The following is a 17,861-nucleotide window of genomic DNA, read 5'->3' on the forward strand; positions in this document are numbered from 1 at the left end:
AGCAAGTCCAGAGAAGGGCCACAAAGATGAATAGAGGGCTGGAGCATCTCTCCTATGAGGGCAGGCTGAGAGAGTTGGGCTTGTTCAGCCTGGAGAAAAGAAGGCTCAGGAGAGGCCTTACAGCAGCCTTCCAGTACCTAAAGGGACCTACAGGAAAGACAGAGGAGGACTATTTACAAGGGAATGGAGTGCCCATGGATAGGGCAAGATGTAATGGCATTAATCTGAAGGAGGACAGATTTAGATCAGACATTAGGAATAAATTCTTTGCTACAAGGGTGGTGAGGCCACGGCACAGGCTGCCCAGAGAAGCTGTGGGTGCCCCCTCCCTGGTAGTGCTCAAGGACAGGTTGGATGGGGCTTTGGGCAGCCTGGTCTAGTGGAGGGTGTCCCTGCCCATGGCAAAGGGGTAGAACTTAGATGTGCTTAGAGGTCCCTTCCCACCCAAACCACTCTGTGGTTCTTTGGGTCTAAGACTTCACCTTTCATTCAAGTGATTTTTGATGTTTCCAGGATTCTGATGAATCCAGCCCTTTTGAGTCCTTGCTTTCCAGGTCTTAACAAGGCCCTTGACTGACAGTGTTCCTCCCTGCAAGGTCTCTCTTCTCCTTTTGCAGTGTTTTTATCCTGGCTTTGGACTGGATGTGTAAGCCAGCACAGAGTAGGCACACATGCTATGATTCCACTGTTCAGTTCAGCACTTCTTAAAATCCCTTTGTTGTTGGAGAGAGGATGTGTTGGGGGTAATGATTAAATCCCTTCTGGAACTGTGATCCAGGACACTTTGGATAAGACATGCAGAATACATTGCAGTGGCACTGCAACTTGTGATGATAATCTTAAATCACGACACGATTTCAACATTAATCAGAATGCTGAAGCCACTCAAAGGTTTGAAAAGAATGAAAACAAACATTTTAATGCCGAAATAACTTGTTCTCAGGAAAATTGATTTTGGAATATAGTACTAATGCTTAATTATTTGCTTTTCAAACTGTGTTGCTCTCTGGGGGATTATGTAAGCCTCAGATCTCACCAAGCATAACAGATGAACAAGGAAAAAAATTATCAAATCTTCATAGCTGTGGATCAGATTGACAATCAGATTTAAATGAAACCAATTAACATTTTACTTCTTTCCCCTCTTTCCCCAGAAGGCAAATTAAAAGCAAATTAAAAGTCATGGCTTAAAATGAAACATTCTTTGATTTCAACAGATTTCATGTGAACACACAAACCTGAACAGCCTGAGAGGGTACTCAGAGACCACAAAGAAGCCCTGGTCGATCTGTCTTGATGAGAAGTTTAGCCTCATTCACCGAATCAAAAGCAAGCAGTGCCGTCTCTATTCCCTTGGGTAAGTGCTCTCTTAGAAAGACAGCAAATTGTTTCATGACACACAGCTTCAAAAAACCCTGTAAATGCAACAAAGGCTGCACCAAGGTTTGTCTTTTAAAATACAGGCTTTGTTTGGATGTGATACGTGTTGATGTGTATCTGTAAATGCTGTAAAGGGAAAAACCTTTCTCCCTTTGGTTTCCTAATATCAGGATGAAATCAAATTGCTTAATGGTGAGTCGTGAGTGATAGCTCACATAGAGGAAGATGGAAATTAATGAGAGAAACTGAGAAGCACACAGCATCTTCCCTGAGCAGAAATTACTGGTGTAATTGCTGGGTACTTCAGCAGCATTACTTATAAAACTTCATTAACTACCCCTGGGACAAAATAGTACATTTCCATATGAGAGTGTGTTTGCTGAGCACTTTGGGGTGACATGTGCTGAAGTGATAATAAGAAAGGCAGTTGCAGCTTTATTTTAAAATCTTTGTGGTGTTTATGATGTTTGCAGCACTGGAGATTGAAGCTTTCACCCTTCACAGAGCAAGTGCTTTCACAGGTAGTAAAGCCACAATTGCAGCCTGTCTCCCTGCTAATAAAACACCACTTCCTGGGAGGATGAGGGAGGTCAATCATCAGAGTTCATCACACCCATGGCCTTTTGCTTTACCCAGCAGCACACAGGTGTGCTAGGAGAACGATCACTGGGATCTGGAGCTCGTTTCACACCAATTGCCACGTGGCTGCTGCCTAATAAAACTGTCTTTGCTGTCCTGGGAGCCAGCTATAGGTTAGAGGGATGTTGAAAGGCTTCATTGCCCTGCAGTTTACTTCTCTGATTTTGCTGCTGTGTGTGTAGAAACAGTGGATAGCAAGGAACTGTGTCTGGGTGGCATGTCTCTGAGTAGCACATGCCAGTTAACATCATAAAGGGGATGCAGAGTGCACTGCAGTCAAAGGGAGTATTTGCTGTTTATTTGGGTGGCCTTACATTTGGCTTGACCTTATGTTGAGCTGTAAAGACCAAGCTCTTCAGAGGATGAGGGGCTCTCACGTCTGGTTCAGCTGCATTGCTCTGTGGCAGAACACTAATAACATGCCCCTTAGAGGTAAGTCAAATCTGTGGAGAGCAAACTCCTCTCTACTACTGTGGCTTCTTCTTCTGAATGTACTTTGCAGTCTATTTCAAATGGTACTTACCTGGGTCTTATGTAAAATACAGGCTCACATGTTTGGGTTTTTTTTCTCTGTTTTTCACATTCCTGTGAAAACTAGGAGAGATGCTATAATATGCCATGCTTAGGTCCAGACTACAAGTTCAGCTGTAGTACTGGCTCATGGCCCTGAAGCTCCTTCTAGTAGTCAGTGGGGAGAGGCAGGCACATTTAGGTGGAAAACCAGCTAAGCTAAATAACCTTCTGGAGGTAGATGCAGCTTTTCCTTTGATTATAGAGGAAGTCTGTGATAGTATACCTAATGATTTTAGGCATCTTGGCAAAGAACCCACCGTTCAGTAGAAGTAATCTAGAGCTTGTTCTTCAAGTTACATGATCCTTAATGTTAGACCTGAGCTCCCACATCTTCCCTTCCGATATGGACCGCGTGTGGATGGAGAATGGTATTTTTGTTGAATTATCCACTAAACACAATGCAGAGTTGATTTAATCTGGGCTGGGAAATGTAGATTTGGCACAAAGATAACTTGCTGATGGATTTGAACAAATCTGAGCTAGTGCATGTCTACAAGTGCTTTGTGTGTGGTGCTGTTTTGGGTATAGTACAGATGTTCTGTACAGTAGGTCTTAGCAGAGATTGAAACTGATGTTGGCTCTCCCATCAGTCACCCGAAACACACGTGCACTAAATACATGCACCTCATGAAACAACTGAAAAATAACAGAGAAATATTTGAGGTGAAGGTGGGAGCAGTTTTCAGTGCTCTGAATTCCTTTTGTGGCCTTTGGAGCTTGGTGGTGCGTATTCCTTCTGTCAGACTCACTTCCTTTGGCTCATGACAGGCAGAAAAGTAATTTTGTTCCAAGCAAGACAAAATTCCTCTTTAAACATTTTTGTTACCTCATGCAGTTCATAAGGAGCTGCTGTTTCTAATGAAGAGCTTCCTCTGTGGAAAGGATGGATGGAGGGCAAATGTGAAAGTTCAGTGTGAGGATGACTGGGAATCCTGAAATAAAAATCCATCCATCATTAAAAATGGAACAAAACATACTGCTCAGCTCAAGTGCTGTAGAAGAGGTTACTTGTGAATGGGAGCAAGCAGTGTCTGAAACGTCTGGAGATCTTTTTAGATTAGTATTAGTTGCTTCCACTACAGGGAAGCAGCAGTGTTTGTGCCGTGGGGACAGGATTTCCCAGTATGATATGTAATTGCAGTATGCATTAGTGAGCTCTAGTTATTAGTGCTAAATCTGCTTAGATTAAGCTAAGTCTGTTACAAACACTGCAGGCAGGCACTCGAGCTGGGATAATATAAATGAATAGGATTTCAGAAACTTACCAGTTGAGGTTTGAAGAGGCTTGTCTCAGCACTGTATGGAAGCCCTTTCAGGTGGATCTTCAAGTGTAGGATCCAGGCAGGGGATGCTTCTTCTCCAGCTGCAGAGCTCAGTTACCTTCCTTTGAGAAAGAAGGGGCAGGGGAACACATGAAAGGGAAGCTGGACACGGGTGTCTTTACAGCTCTGTCCTGTGGTCCCCATGGGTGCTGCAGGTACCTGCAGCCACTGGGCTGGAGCAGCTACGGGTGTTTGCTAGAGCTGTGCTGGAGGACACAAAGCAGCTTCTGTGCTCACTGTGCTCCAGGAGCCCGCTGCAATGCTCCATTCAGTGCAAGCTGCAGCCCAGTGTTTATTCCAAATGGGAGGCTCTGTGTACCATTGACCCTCTGCAAACCCTGGGAGCAGAGGACAGCCAAGGGACACTGCTCCCTGCTGTGCAACACTCTGTCCTGGCTCAGTGTCCCTGCCCTGCTGCTGGCAGGGACGAGTGCCAGCAAGCTCTTCCTTTCAGCTGGGAGACCCCTCTGCAGGGTCCTGTTCCTGCTGCTCCCAAAGCCCACCTCAGCCCCCACTGCAGGCGCCTGCGTGTCACTGCCGAGCAGTAACTGAGCTCTCTTCACAGTAAAAATAGGTCGGTGTCTTTAGCATTTTTTATTTTGCTGTTGCTGGAGGCAGCAACTGCTCTCTCCTGATGGTGGGGAAGTCTTCTGTGACCTCCACACCTTTCTTTTAAAAGCATGGCCCCTTCCTAACAAAATCTTTCTTAGGGGACCTCATTTGTTTACCTTTTTCATGCTGCAGAAGCCCTTAGCATGAGTGCATGTCAGCCTGGAGTTTCTCAAGCCCCTTATTTTGAAGATGACCGTATTTTCTCTCCTAGATGCTTGTTGTTGATTAGATCTTTGTTCAGGCATAAATTAGAGCTGGTATCCAGAGTGCCAGAAGGTATATCTGCCCCTTCTGCACCTTCATCTCTTATTTATTTGTTTTCTGTTTTGCACCACTGTGAACCTCACTTTGCGGTCCATGCAAGTACCAACCTGTTTGGAGGTGGCCTGAGGTCTGTCTACATCTAGAGCATCTGCCTCTAAAGTATTCTGCCAGTTGGTACTATTGGAAGTGTGTCACAGATGCATGTGTCCTTTGGTCACTGGTAGGCTCGTCACTCTGATGCTGTAACTGTCCCCAACAACTCGTATTTTGTTCGTTTTTAGCCAGCTTCTCATTCCTAAGGGATTACACTGGTCTTTGTTTATCAGTGTCCCTTCTTTAGAAAGCTGTATGCAAACAAATGTGTCAATTCACTTGGTTAACTTCTGAACTTTCTTCCTAATGTGTGTTGAATGTATTAAAACAAAACTCCTCTCTTCTCCTCCTACTCATCTGTCCAGGCTCGAATCCTGTGAAATACAGTTGATCTGAAAAGGACACTGGGCTGTTCTTGTAAACCCTGTGTCCTCCTGCTTTCCCAGGATGCCTGAAGGGGAAGGTGCTTGAGGGGAAGACCTTCAAACAGGGTGTCATTGCACTCTGCTTAGCCAGCATTACAAGCGTAATATCCTATTGGTAATGTCCAAACATACACCCTTCCAATTGTTGTTTCAGGAGCTAGATTCATTTTAGTTTACCAGTACATCACCTAAATCATTTGGTGCTGGTTTAATGTCTTACCATAGTGTAGCATGATGTAGAACTTGCCACCTTTTATGTCCTGGTGCAAACAGCCAGACTTACTTCAGGTTCCCACTGTTTTAAAATACGTGTCTAAGGATAGCAGTGGTGCAGTGTGGCAGGTGCTCTGACAGTACAGCTAAGGGTACTGCCCTGTCACCTTTGTCTGTGACAGATAAAAGGTGTTCTCAATTAGTATGACTGGCTGAAGCACTGATTTAAAAACCTGTTGTGATGGGGTTATTGTCAAATTTGCTGGTTTATCTGTGTCTTCCTGTGCACAGAGAAAAGAGAGGCATCTGGTTCTGGTGTCGTGTCCCTGTTGATGGCTGTTGTGGCTCATCTTTGTAACACCAGATACCTAATCCAGGCACAGTGGGAAAGATGTCTGGTTTTTACATAACAGCATTGTATCACAGAATTCTGTAAGTCTGTATACATCTTAAATCTGTTTGCTCTTCTGCTTGTGCCTTGGTTGGTGGAAGTTTGTTCAGTGGGGACTAAGGAATGCATTGTAACCTTGTCGAGCAAAGGCTAATGGCAAATAGAGGAATATGTCTAACTATAAAATATAAATGGAGGAATGATTACAGCACAGAAGTTCTAATGTTTAATTTGCTTTCTTATCAATGACGTCAGGTTCTGAATTAAGAAACAGATCTTTGGGAAGGTTAAAAGCAGTTTAGTTCTTGCCCTGAAAGGAGCCCTTCATTCTAAGTGCATGCAGTGTATTGCATTGAGCTTGAATTTTCTTGGGGGGATTAATTCATCCAATACTCCAGTGGTTTCATTCTATAAAGGAAAACTTTCATTGAAACTTTCTTAAGGTCAGTTATGAATGGGACATTGAGGAAAAAAACCCACATGTTCCTTTATTTTCCTTTATCTAACTACTTATTTCTAATCTTCAGCAGGTGTTATTGTGGATCCTTAGCTTTATTTCTGTTTATCTCACCAGAATTAGGGTTAGACTGTGCTCAGTGCTGTGGATCTATCCCAAGCTGGAGCATGACACCTCCTCCACTTTGCTGCAGAAACAGACGGGTTGGATTTTACCTGCTTTTAAAATGAACCCTCTGAATATCCTACTCAGTAAAGGTTCTTTGCAGCACTTATTGTTACATCTTTTGCTTCCCAGGCTGGGCAATGACGACAACCAGTTTGAGATCAGCATGGCCAACAGCGGGTGTGAGGTGCATCGCTTTGACCCCAGCATCAGGTCAGCACACGTTCAGGAGGGCCGGCACCTCTGGTATCATCGCCTGTCCATTGACTGGAGGGATCCCAACCCAGCCATTGCTGCTCACAAACTGCACAGCAACACAAAGAAACTGGGCACAATACTGAATGAATTCGGACATCAGAAGGTAAGGACTCCAGCGTCAGGTTTCTGGCTGCAGGATTCAGCGTTGGGAAAGCTGCAGAACCTCCTCTTTGCTGTCTCAGGAGCTCAGGCAACTCCCTAGGTTGTCTTCTGACAATCAGTCTTTCTTCAGAAATACTGGTAATGAAGTTCTTGTCTGTCTTGCTTTTTCCGTGTGCCACTTTGGTCTTTAAATCGCTACCTGTCCACTACTTTCTTCCTGTCCCCTTCCTCTTCCCTTCAACTAGCTGGTGACATTGGCTGCTGTTATTTTTAGTCCTGTGGGAGTTCTGGTCCTTGGCTGAGTATAAGCACCAAGTTTATAAAGAGGAGAAAAAAATATATTTGCAGCAATAATTAGAAAAGAAGAGGTAATGGACGGGTTGTTTACATTCTGAAGGTCACTGGTCCTAATTACAGTCATCAACAATAAAAAACATCCTGTTTTGAAATTGGCAGCAGTCTGTGGAGGGTTTTTTTAACTTTTTCCAGTTTGTTTTTAAGGAACTGTAAAGACAACAATAATCTCCCAGGCCTCCAATAACTGTTGCCAGAATGCATTTGAGGAAGTTCCTTAGGTTGCTTTTAAGAGAGTTTTTCCTTCAGAGGCTATGCAAGCATGAATTCACATGCTAATACACTTCGTTGCCTGCAGCTAGTTCTGCTTGTCTTTGTTTTTTAACAAAGAAACAGGCAGCCTGAGCAAAGGAGTAGCTTTTCCTTGAGACGTACAAAGCAAGCAGTGCAATGTTTGTTTGGCTTGTTAGTATAAAATGCAAGATGTCCTTTTCAGTTCATTTCTTGCTTTTCTTTAGTATTTTCTTTTGGTTCAGCTCTACTGATTGGACCATTCTGAAGATAAGAACAGGAAAAAAAGCAGCTTTTTCCTACTTCTTAGTCATACTGTAACCATGCTTGGCCTGTGCATTACTGAAACATCTGGAGAGAGAGATGGCTTTCCTTTGACATGTGCCATGCACTGATTGTTTTGATTTTAGAACAATTAGTCACAGAGCAAATGATTAATGACCTGATCCAGAAAAAGCACATGGGTCTCGTGATACAGCAGGCTGGCTGAGAACAGTCAGTTCTCAGGTTAGCATGGTAGTGTGGAGTGATTGTCAGACCCTCTGTGAGTAAGAAGGGTGTAGCTTTAACTTCTGAGTATACAACTAACCGGGCAAAAGTTACCTTACGTGAAAGCAGCCAGCTGGAGGGCAGCCAAGGAACTTAATGCACATGTAACACACAGAGTCCAGTGGTATACACACAGCATAGGATTTGGTTGAAGTGTGTTGGTGCATTGTGGGGGGTGTGTACAGCCTCTTACTCCTTTACCATTCAGGTGAATCCCCTTCACAAAATGCTGGCGTTAGTGAAGTCAGGAGCTGACTTGTTCTCTGGTGAGAATAAAGCTGTTACACAGCCTGCAGTCCTCTGTGACTTCCTATTTGTGAAATTCCTGCACGGGCTGACCCTCTGCTCTGTTTAGTTTTGCTTTACTTTGGAATGCAGCCTGAGAAGTCCCATGTTGTGTAAGGACACTGATAAGCTCCAGTTGATGGAAAGAACATGAAGGTAAATACTGTGACTTCCAGGTTTTCATTCTTCTGGCGAACGCGAGGGGAACGTTCCCTTGACTGAATAAAGAAGTTGAATTCAAAACAGCTCAGTGGAATATTTTCCAAAGCACTTTTTTTCAGTTAGGAAGTTAAACCATGCTCCTCATCCCATTCTTTTTAACAATCCTTCCGCCTACCCTCAAAGTCCTTCTGTTCCCACTTCAAGGCAGGAATTCCAGGCAGCTGCATTTGAAGTTCATGCCTCGTTTTCTCCTTGCTTTTGGTCTTTGTGATTTGGGGCTTGATCCAAGACCTTCCAAGTGATTGAGATTATTTCCACTGACTTCAGGAACTTCGGATCAAGCTGTTGAAGAAAGGACAGACAGGGCCTTCTGGAGTCCTTGGCTGTTGTAGCCTTGAAAATAAAACATGTCATTTGGGGGTTTTGTATGGAAGAGAATCGTAGAACTTGGAAGGGCTTGTTTACACACTGACTGTGTGAGAGCACCCTTACTATTCTGCAGTCAGTACTGGGACCTCACCCCCAGAAAGGGAAAGCCAGCCTGATATCATGGCAAGAAATGCAAACAGGTTTCCAGCGTTGGGAGGGATTTAAAAGAACTTGATCTTTTTAATTGGCTATGTAGCCTAACAGCCCTCAGTTCTCTGGGGAGTGTAAACAGCCTGGAGGTAGAGGATTTATCTACTTCTGTATTAGAATGTGAGTGACAAAGGAAACATGTAGTCTGAGTATTCTGGGGAACTAGAGTATGAAATCTTTAAGCCGTGGAATAATCTCCAAAGGATGTCATGAGAGTCCTATTTCCCAGTACACAAATCTAAACTGAGAAGTTACTGGTGTATCTTGGGAGAAGAGCAGTATTTTACTGGCCACAGGAAATTGTAACGCTGTAAGAATTGATCTTGCTCAGGTTTTTTGCTGAGCATGCACACTCTGTAGGGCATCACTGGTGAATGCTGGAAAAAAATGGAGAAAGCCACTGAATGCACAAGGTTTTCTTTCTTACTGCAGTGGAGTTAAACTTTGTGAAAGCTTTCTCTTTCATATTCTCTAAGTATCTACTGGGGTGAGGATGCTACAGTGCTGTGCTGGTGTTCCTGGTGGATTTGTGATAGCTGAATGGGGAGCTTCCTTCATGCAGAGTCACTGGATAATTCCAGTCAGCTTGTAGTTCAATTCCCCTGCTCAAAGCAAGGCCCACAGTGAAGTCAGACCAGGTTATTCAAGGTTTTATTCATGCTGGTTTGAAAAACAATGAGTTTTCTCCAAAATGGAGATGGCACAACTTCTTTGGGCCAGTTGTTGCCCTGCTTGACCATCCTAATTGTGAAAAAAGTTTATCCTCATATCCTGTCTGAAAGCCTGCAGCTTCAATATATGCCTGTTAACCATCTAACTGGTATCTTAATTATGTGGTTGTCTGTCCATCCTGACTTCAGTAGAAGACTGCTGTGGGAGACAGTGTCAAAGATACATGCCAGTGATCATCTAGACTTGTCGTAGCTGGTAACGTGGTCTTGCAAGGGGATCATGAGCCTGAATTTCAGTTACAAGGGGAGCATTTCAGTTGTCTAAATGAGCTATTGACCTAGACCCAGCACAGATTTGCACTGTGTATGGTATCAGTGCCTTCCTCAGAAAGCTGGGATGTTCTATGTAGCCCAGATTTTAGTACGCAGTAAAACTAGAAGGGGAAGACCGTATTGAAATACAAACTCCCTCCCCCCACTCCAACATAATTCCCTCTACAAGAAGTCCTAACTCTTCACCAGAAATTCAAACCAACCTACTACATGTATTCTGTATTCCAAAGGGCGTGCTGTAAAGCAAAATTAAAAGACTTTGAAAGGCCCCAAGCAGCAGAAGCAAGCAAGAGTTCATTCTGTTCTGAATGGGAGTGTGAGTAAATCATGTATGTTCACACATGCAAATTACTGAAGTTGTAGTTTTCTCCTCTCTGGAGCTATGTAGGACAAATCTCATGGGATACCATCAGTAAGTGCTATGAATTTTCATTCCTTCACAGGACAGCTCAGCAGTGGATGGGATCGTTTCTTGGAAAACAAATTAAGCTGGAAAAGCGAATCTGAGAATGCAAAGTAAAACTTCCATTTCACCAGGATGTATGTACTCATAGGTGTAGCTTCCAGGGGACAGCAGAGTTGTGTTGAACACCTGTCATTCAAGTCATTGTGAACAAATTGTGTAAGAGAACAAACTCGGTCACTGTTTATTATGGGGGGAAAAAACCCTCAAAGCAATCTTTAAGTCCTGGTTTTGATTTGAAGGCTTTAATTTACACTGTCTCTTCATGAAGATTTTTTTTTTCTGTGACAACCTGGCTAATAGGTGTCTGCTTCATTTCATTAAACAGGCTCAGGTTTAGGGTTTCAAAAGGACAAACCTCCTCCCTTTCACCTGTTATTTGATGCTAAACACAACTTCAAAACTCTACACCCTCAAGCCATTTTGATTAATAACCTCATCTCCTCCTAGGCAAGTAATTTATCACTTGCTCCTCTCCTAAAGCAGATACTACAGAGTCCCTTTTGTGCTGCACTTTTGGTCTTGTGAAGACTGGTGTGAAAGAGCAAAGAGTGAAGAAAATCAGTTCTGTTGGCAGTACACAATTAAATATAAAAGCCCGGGGAGAAATGGTGTTGCACCTTAGTTGTGCCTGGAGATTTCATTAACAAAACAAAAAAATTAGATCTCCAGGTTGGGAAATTCCTGCTTTCTGGGTTTGGAGCAATTACTCTTTACTACGTGCACCTCAGGATTGCAGGGGCCAGAAGAGTCTTCTGAATTCTCAGCCCTGCCTCTGACCTAGACAAACTCATTTTAACTTTGATTATCCCTTGCAAGGGAGGACTTAGGTATTGACTGCACAGGGAGCCTGGGGGATGCCACTGGGGTTCATAAAACTGCCTAACTGCCATCCCAGCTCACCAGAGGTCCTCAGTACCTCAGACCGGTCTTTGTCCTGATGTGGAAGCCTGAGCTCAGGATGAGAAGCCAGGAGCTTAGAAGACCAAGAGGACTGGCAGGGGGGTGAGTCCTTGTCACTGTTGCTGCTGTAGCTGGGGAACAGCCCCCTTCACCGGGCTGGAGCAGGAGGGACAAGCTCAGATCAGAGCTCCACTCCACTTGACATGGCATCAGAAAGACCAAATGAGACTCGGTCTCTTTGAATTGCTGCATCATATAAATCCTTAAGTTTGGAGTTCTGTTTTGAAAGGGCTTCCTTTTTTCTTTGCTTTATTATGCTTATTTAGGGCTCTTCCAGAATCTCAATTCTAAAAGGAAAAAAAAAAACAACCCTTAATCTGATTTTTAGCACCATTATTTGCACATCCAGATTTTCCTGTGCAAACACTGGTCTTCAGGTGTAAGTGGCCCCTTTTCTGCAGCTGTTATTTGTCATCCAGATGTAGTTGTACCATCCAGACATGGTTGTGAAGAGCAGCCTTTGCTTTCCTAGGGTTATCATCCCAGCCTAAATCTCCTCCTGAGAGATCCTGCATTTCCCGTAACGCCTCACTAGTGTTCCACTGCCTCTCCTGCCACTGGAGCATCAGCAGTCAGTACTCTTCAGAGTCCCAAGGGGGTTTCTCCTGAAGCTCAGGCTGTGACTGCCTTATTCCCCTTCCTTCCCTGGAAATGTCGGCACTGCTACCGCTGGCCGTCTCCCTTGCTTGATGTGGACACATCAGACTGTCTCTTTGTTGTATCAGTTTCTGTGTGGCACAGCAGAGACAGTGCTGTCCCAGAGCACTGATTCTTTTCAAGTGTAAATGACTTGACTGGTGCTGGCCTATTTATAGGAATAACTCTGCTCAGTGAAGGCCTGCTTTAGCACTGGATCCTCTTGCCAGGTGTAATACCATGGCTGTGAGAGCTTATAGTCAAAATAAATTCCCTGCCAGGGGATGGAGGAGCATGGAACTCAGCTCCATTAATTTAAATTTCTGCATTTGAGGTAGCTGTTGAGGTCCTCACAAATTCAAGGGAAGCTGTTAAGGCACAGTTCATCTCATTCAGGGGCAGATGTTTAAAACATGCTGAATGATGTGACTTGCACATCTCAAATTACCCTTCATAAGTTCCTGTTCTTCTCTGTAGTCTATAAAGGGAGCTTGGACAGCTGGTTTGGGTTGTTTCTAAGGCTGGGTGAGGTGCATCCCATCTTGAGTGACTCAGCTCTGTGCTCAGCATCAGTCTGTCCAAGATGTTGTCTGCACTCAGCATCTGTCTGGCAAGTCATGAGATCAGGACTTCAGAGTTCTGTCTCACAAATTTCCACGCTGGCTGTGCTGAAAGGGAGGGTGCTGGAGATAATGACATTGGGCAAGCTAGCCAGAAAATTTAAAGTCATTTTTTTTTCTTTTTTTTTTTTGAAGTCATCCCATTAGGGCAGAAGCTCAGAGTGCTGGAGAGCATGTTATTCTACAATAAGCATCTGCCTCTAGCTCTGTAACTTGATTGATGAGCTCCTGTGAGACGTCCTGCCCGTAACACAGGCATTCAGTCCCTTTGAGGTTGTGTTTCTACATGCTGGGCCGGGTTCATTGCTCTGTGTAACGCGACTGATGCCCGTGGAGTTGCAGCAGAGCTGCAGTTTGAGCCTCCCCGTTGCTGGGTGCAGACCTTCTGTTTGGGGCTGCCTCAGTGAGTCGGTGAATTTTACTCCATTTGCAGAAAAAGGGGCAGCCAAACCGGTGCAGGTGTTTCCAGCTGCCTACTGTAACCCTGTCACGGTTGCCCCCTGAGTAACCTACAAGCCTCTGACACACAATGTTCCTTTCCTGGGTGTTGGGTTTTGTTTTCTGTTTTAACTCTAGTGCTAATGAAATCAAGGTGGTAATTGCTCTGTGTTTGCTTAGTCAGCTGAGGCTGCTGCTGCGTGAAGTATTTTAATTGTAACTGGGTTGAAGAGTCTGGCTGCCAGGAGAAAGGGGCTTGACAGCCACATGCTGCTGGAAGCACAGATCTCTGGACAGTGATTTACTGCTCACCGCCTCTGCCGCTCTCTGTGCTGAGTGCAAGGGATGCCTCGTACCTTCTCTTGGCCCCTTCCAGTCACCTCATCTAAAATTGTCCCCACCAGGAGCAGTTCTCAAGAGTTAAGAATATTGGTGCTTCTAGGGAGGGACCTGAGGGTGCTGTTTAGCATGCAATTGTCAGGCAGGGAGTGAGGATCTCTTTCATGATACCGTTGGCTGGATGTGGTGTGAGCTGTAGCCTTTCCTTCCCCTAGGAAAAGAGCTAGAGCAGTGCCTGAATTGTAATGAAAGTATTTCACTATTGAAACAGAACTGATGCAGGGCATCCTAGCCAAAAAAAAAAAAAAAAAAAAAAAAGGCACTCTCAAATCATATTATTTGCTAAAAATTAGAACTTAAAGAGGATTTTTTAAAGGCTTTTATTTTCTTTGTTGCCTTTGCTGTGGTTGTTAAGACCCTCCAGAAAAAGAAGCAGGTATTACAAATCTGCTTTGCCCCAGTTTTCCTAGAGGGCTGCACAAGCTGTGTTCAATTCCCAGCACAGTTCAGTGCACTAATATGTAGTTCCACCTTCTTTTTGACCGCAGCAGTGGCAGCGTGACCAGTTTCAGTGTGGAGCATTCAGGGGAGTCACGGCACTTGCTCCTGGCTCTGCGGACTCATCGTTTGTATGCGGCTGCCCTAGGAAGCCAGTCGCTCCCACTTGCCTCTTCCCACCAAAACCAGTGCTGGGCAGGAGCCTGGGGAACCTGCCCTACTTCACAAGAAGAGTTTGTGCTCCCCACCCAGCTCCTGCTTTGTGCCATTAACAACCAGCTTAAGCACCAAAATGGGAATCTGTGTAATTTTAACCATTCACAAATTCTTATCGCTGGAATCGGCCATTTCTTGTTCCAACGCTTTCCCCTCGGCATCTGGATCTGTTCTGTTCTCAGTTTTGATTTGAGAGCTGTTTAAGGTATCCCTCTGTTCCCAAAAATTGGAACTTGAGAGGTGTCAGCCACAGCAGCTCTCCTTTCCTCTCCCCACTGCCTGTCCCAGATGGAAGCTGACAGTCGTGCAAGCAGTTCAGGGGTTCAGGAACATGCTGCTTCTGTCCTGCCACCATTGCGAGTAGACAGCAGGCTGGACAGACCAACAATGGCCACAGAAGAGAGACAGGCTGACACCTGGGGCCAGAAATGGAGCGAAACAAAAAGATTCCCATGAAGGGGTGGAGTCTTGAAGGACTTTTTCAGTCTGGTCGAGGGGAACCAGGTCCTCCAGCCGGTTTGGTTAGAGCTCCTCAGTTATACAGGGGCCATGTGTTACCCTCCTGCAAGGGGATGTCCTTGAAGGTGGGGTGAACATTTTTTGAAGGTGGGACTCGGCCCTCTCTTCAATTACTTATATTTGGCCACCCCCCATGGGCACCACGTTAATAAACAGCCGGTCTCACAGCCAGAAGGCTGTTGGCTGGGCACGGCCATTTTATGGCGGCCTCAGCCCTCCGTCCCTCCCGTGCACGTGCACTCGCAGGTCTTGCCCCTCAGGATTTTGGGATAAATTGCTGCTTAACCATTCACCTTCCCATGCAAACCTTCCCCTCTGAGTGCCCCCTTGTCCCCTCATAATGGGCATGTCATACTGCTGCTGGCTTTTGCCTTTGGCAGGCCTGGGATAACGTGACCTTACATCAGCACAGAGCCGGGTCCCTCCGTCCTTGCTTGGTGCTGGGGCAGCACAAACACGCTGCAAATGTCTGTTCCCCTTCAGTGAAGAGACTTGAGGGTCCAGCATGCAGCGGTTCTTCTTTTGAGTAAACATCCGTTCCCACAGGCCTCCAGCAGCGTCTGGCAGAGGAGATCAAAGGAGCAGAAATGAAAGGATCCGCTCCCTTTGTGGGGGGGAGCGGGCAGCGGGGCATCTCCTGTGAGCTTGGATGGCTGACTGCCCTCTGTGCAAAGCAGCTCGTGCGCTCAGCCAGGGCTGCGCCTCCAGCCTGGGCTGTTGGTCACTGGTGGGATAAATGCCATGTTTAAAAGGCCTGTTTGCAGCTCAGGCTTTGGGGGACAGAGCTCTTGCTGATGATCAGGCTGATAAACAATTTGTTGGGATTTCTGCATCTCTCTCCTGGGATTTTTTTCCCCCTTGGGCTCTCTAGCTGCCAGACTGATGAGGGACCTGGTGAGGGGATGTTGGTTTTGTCTTTTTCTACACGCCAGAGGAGCCCTGCAAACTGAAAAATGTAATGTGGTGCACGTAGGAGCAGGGGCACAGTGTTTCTGAGCAGATGTGTGCTTGTGAGCCACTGCCGCTCCGTGCAGGGAGGAGAATCACAAGGTTGGAAAAGACCTCTGAGATCATTGAGTCCAACTGTACTCAACCATATCCCTAAGCACCTTGTCTACCTGTCTTTCAAATACATCCAAGGGTGATGACTCAACCACCTCCCTGGGCAGCCTGTTCCAATGCCCGGTAACCCTTTCGGTGGAGAACAACTTTTTCCTAATGTCTAATCTGACCCTGCCCTGGCACAGCTTGAGGCCATTCCCTATTGTCCTATCTCCTGTCACTTGGGTGAAGAGACTAACTCCCACCTCTCTACAACCTCCTTTCAGGTAGTTGTAGGGGGTGATAAGGCCTTCCCTCAGCTTCGTCTTTTCTAGGCTGAACATTCCCAGCTCCCTCAGCCTCTCCTCATAAGATTTGCTCTCCAGCCCCTTCACCAGCCTCATTGCCCTTCTCTGGACTCACTCCAAGACCTCAATGTCTGTCTTGTAGTGAGAAGCCCAAAACCAAAGACAATATTCGAGATGTGGCCTTATCAATGCTGGGTACAGGGGCACAGTCACTTACCTGGACCTATTGGCCACTGGCTTTCCTGGCCACCTGGGCACATTGCTGGCTCATACTCAGTCTGCAGTCAACCAACACCCCCAGGTCCTTCTCTGGCAGGCAGCTTTCTAGCCACTCTTCCCCAAGCCTGTATCACTGCAGGGGGTCATTAAGTCCCAACTGCAGGACTCTGCACTTGACCTTGTTAAACCTCATCCAGGTGGTCTCAGCCCATCAATCCAGGAGGGCACTGTTAGGGGGCTCATGTCCTCACAGCGGCTTTTCACCCACTTCCTCTAAGAAACACATCACTTTGAGTGCTGAGCTAGCAATGAGGTTCCCACTGCTGGCTCTGGAGACTGGTCTTGGTTTAAAGAGGTGGGGAACCAAGAACTGTGATACTGAGAATTTTTGTGACGGTCCTCTCTCTCAGCATTGTCTATGTGCAGTGCCAGTCTGCCCCTTATGTGGTCTTGCTGAGAAGTTGTAAAGCACAATACCTCTAGCTTTAAGGTCATTATAATGCTAACTAAGCTCATCAAACCTGTCTGAAAGTCAGTTCAGGCTTGGGGACATGTATTATTTTATGGCCAGAAGATGATTAATGAGTGAGCTGCTGTCTCAGGCCAGTCCAGTGCCCAGCATGAGTTAAGATGGGAAGATGCCAAGAACTAATCCCACAGCGAAGAAAGATGCTTGTGGTGACAGGAAGGCAGGTTGAAACCCTGCAGCTTCCTGACCAAATGTAACCCAGGGAGAAAGGATTTCAGGCCATGCTGATCTCCTAAGTCATGTAAAGTAGCACTGAAAAATACCTCCTGCTAGCTAAAAGGCTGCTGCAGTAAGTGACATAGTGTAACTGGGCTGGACTGGAGGAGTATCCTTCTGTAATGAGTCTGCAGACAGAAATTGCTTGCAGGTGGAGAGAGTACCTGGGAAAAGTCTCAGTATCAGAGACCAGTGGAAGAAGTGAGGAATGAAAGCACCAGCTTGCCCCCACGCGTGGGTTCTGTGGCTGTGGGAGGGAGTCACTTGGGGTGCCTGCATGGGACCTTGCTGGGAGCATGGGCTCTGGAGCACTCAGCTGAGATTGATGCCTCCAGTATGCACCATGTGGGCTTTCTGGATGAGTAGACTTGTCTGTCTGGAGCCACTCCTGCTTCTGGCGAGCTGTTGCTATACTGACAGTTGGCCATCAGAGAAAGTTAAATAAGTTTTCACTGGAACAGGTTGCCCAGGGAGGTGGTGGCTGCCCCCTCCCTGGAGGTGTTCAAGGTGGGGTTGGATGGGTCCTTCAGCAGCCTGGTCTAGTGAGAGGTGTCCCTGCCCATGGCAGGGGGGTTGGAATTTGATGATCTTTAAGGTCTCTTCCAGCCCAACTCACTCTGGGATTCTATGAATACGAGTTGGAAACATTTTCACCAGCTTAAATGGGAAACATAAAATGGCTTCATATCCTGCCCCTGCTGGGCAGCACTTTCATGGAGGCACATCACTGAAATGGGAGAAGAAACACCTTCTCTGTCACTCACAAGGCTGTGGGGGATCAGCTGTGGGAGCAGGAGA

The 17,861-nt window shown here is 45.9% G+C and overlaps 1 protein-coding gene across 1 annotated transcript in view; it reads left to right on the forward strand.

Annotated features, from left to right (window-relative positions):
- The window catches only part of METTL24 (methyltransferase like 24), a gene marked incomplete at both ends in the record, with an annotated part of 47,554 nt that overhangs the window by 25,058 nt on the left and 4,635 nt on the right, over positions 1-17,861 (forward strand). The window contains 2 exons of the mRNA XM_084261482.1: positions 1,218-1,357; positions 6,667-6,895. Coding sequence (XP_084117608.1) covers positions 1,218-1,357; positions 6,667-6,895 — 369 coding nt within the window. The remainder of the gene's footprint in view (positions 1-1,217; positions 1,358-6,666; positions 6,896-17,861) is intronic.

This window comes from Gallinula chloropus (assembly GCF_964237585.1).
Source record: "Gallinula chloropus genome assembly, chromosome: 3".
NCBI lineage: Eukaryota > Metazoa > Chordata > Aves > Gruiformes > Rallidae > Gallinula > Gallinula chloropus.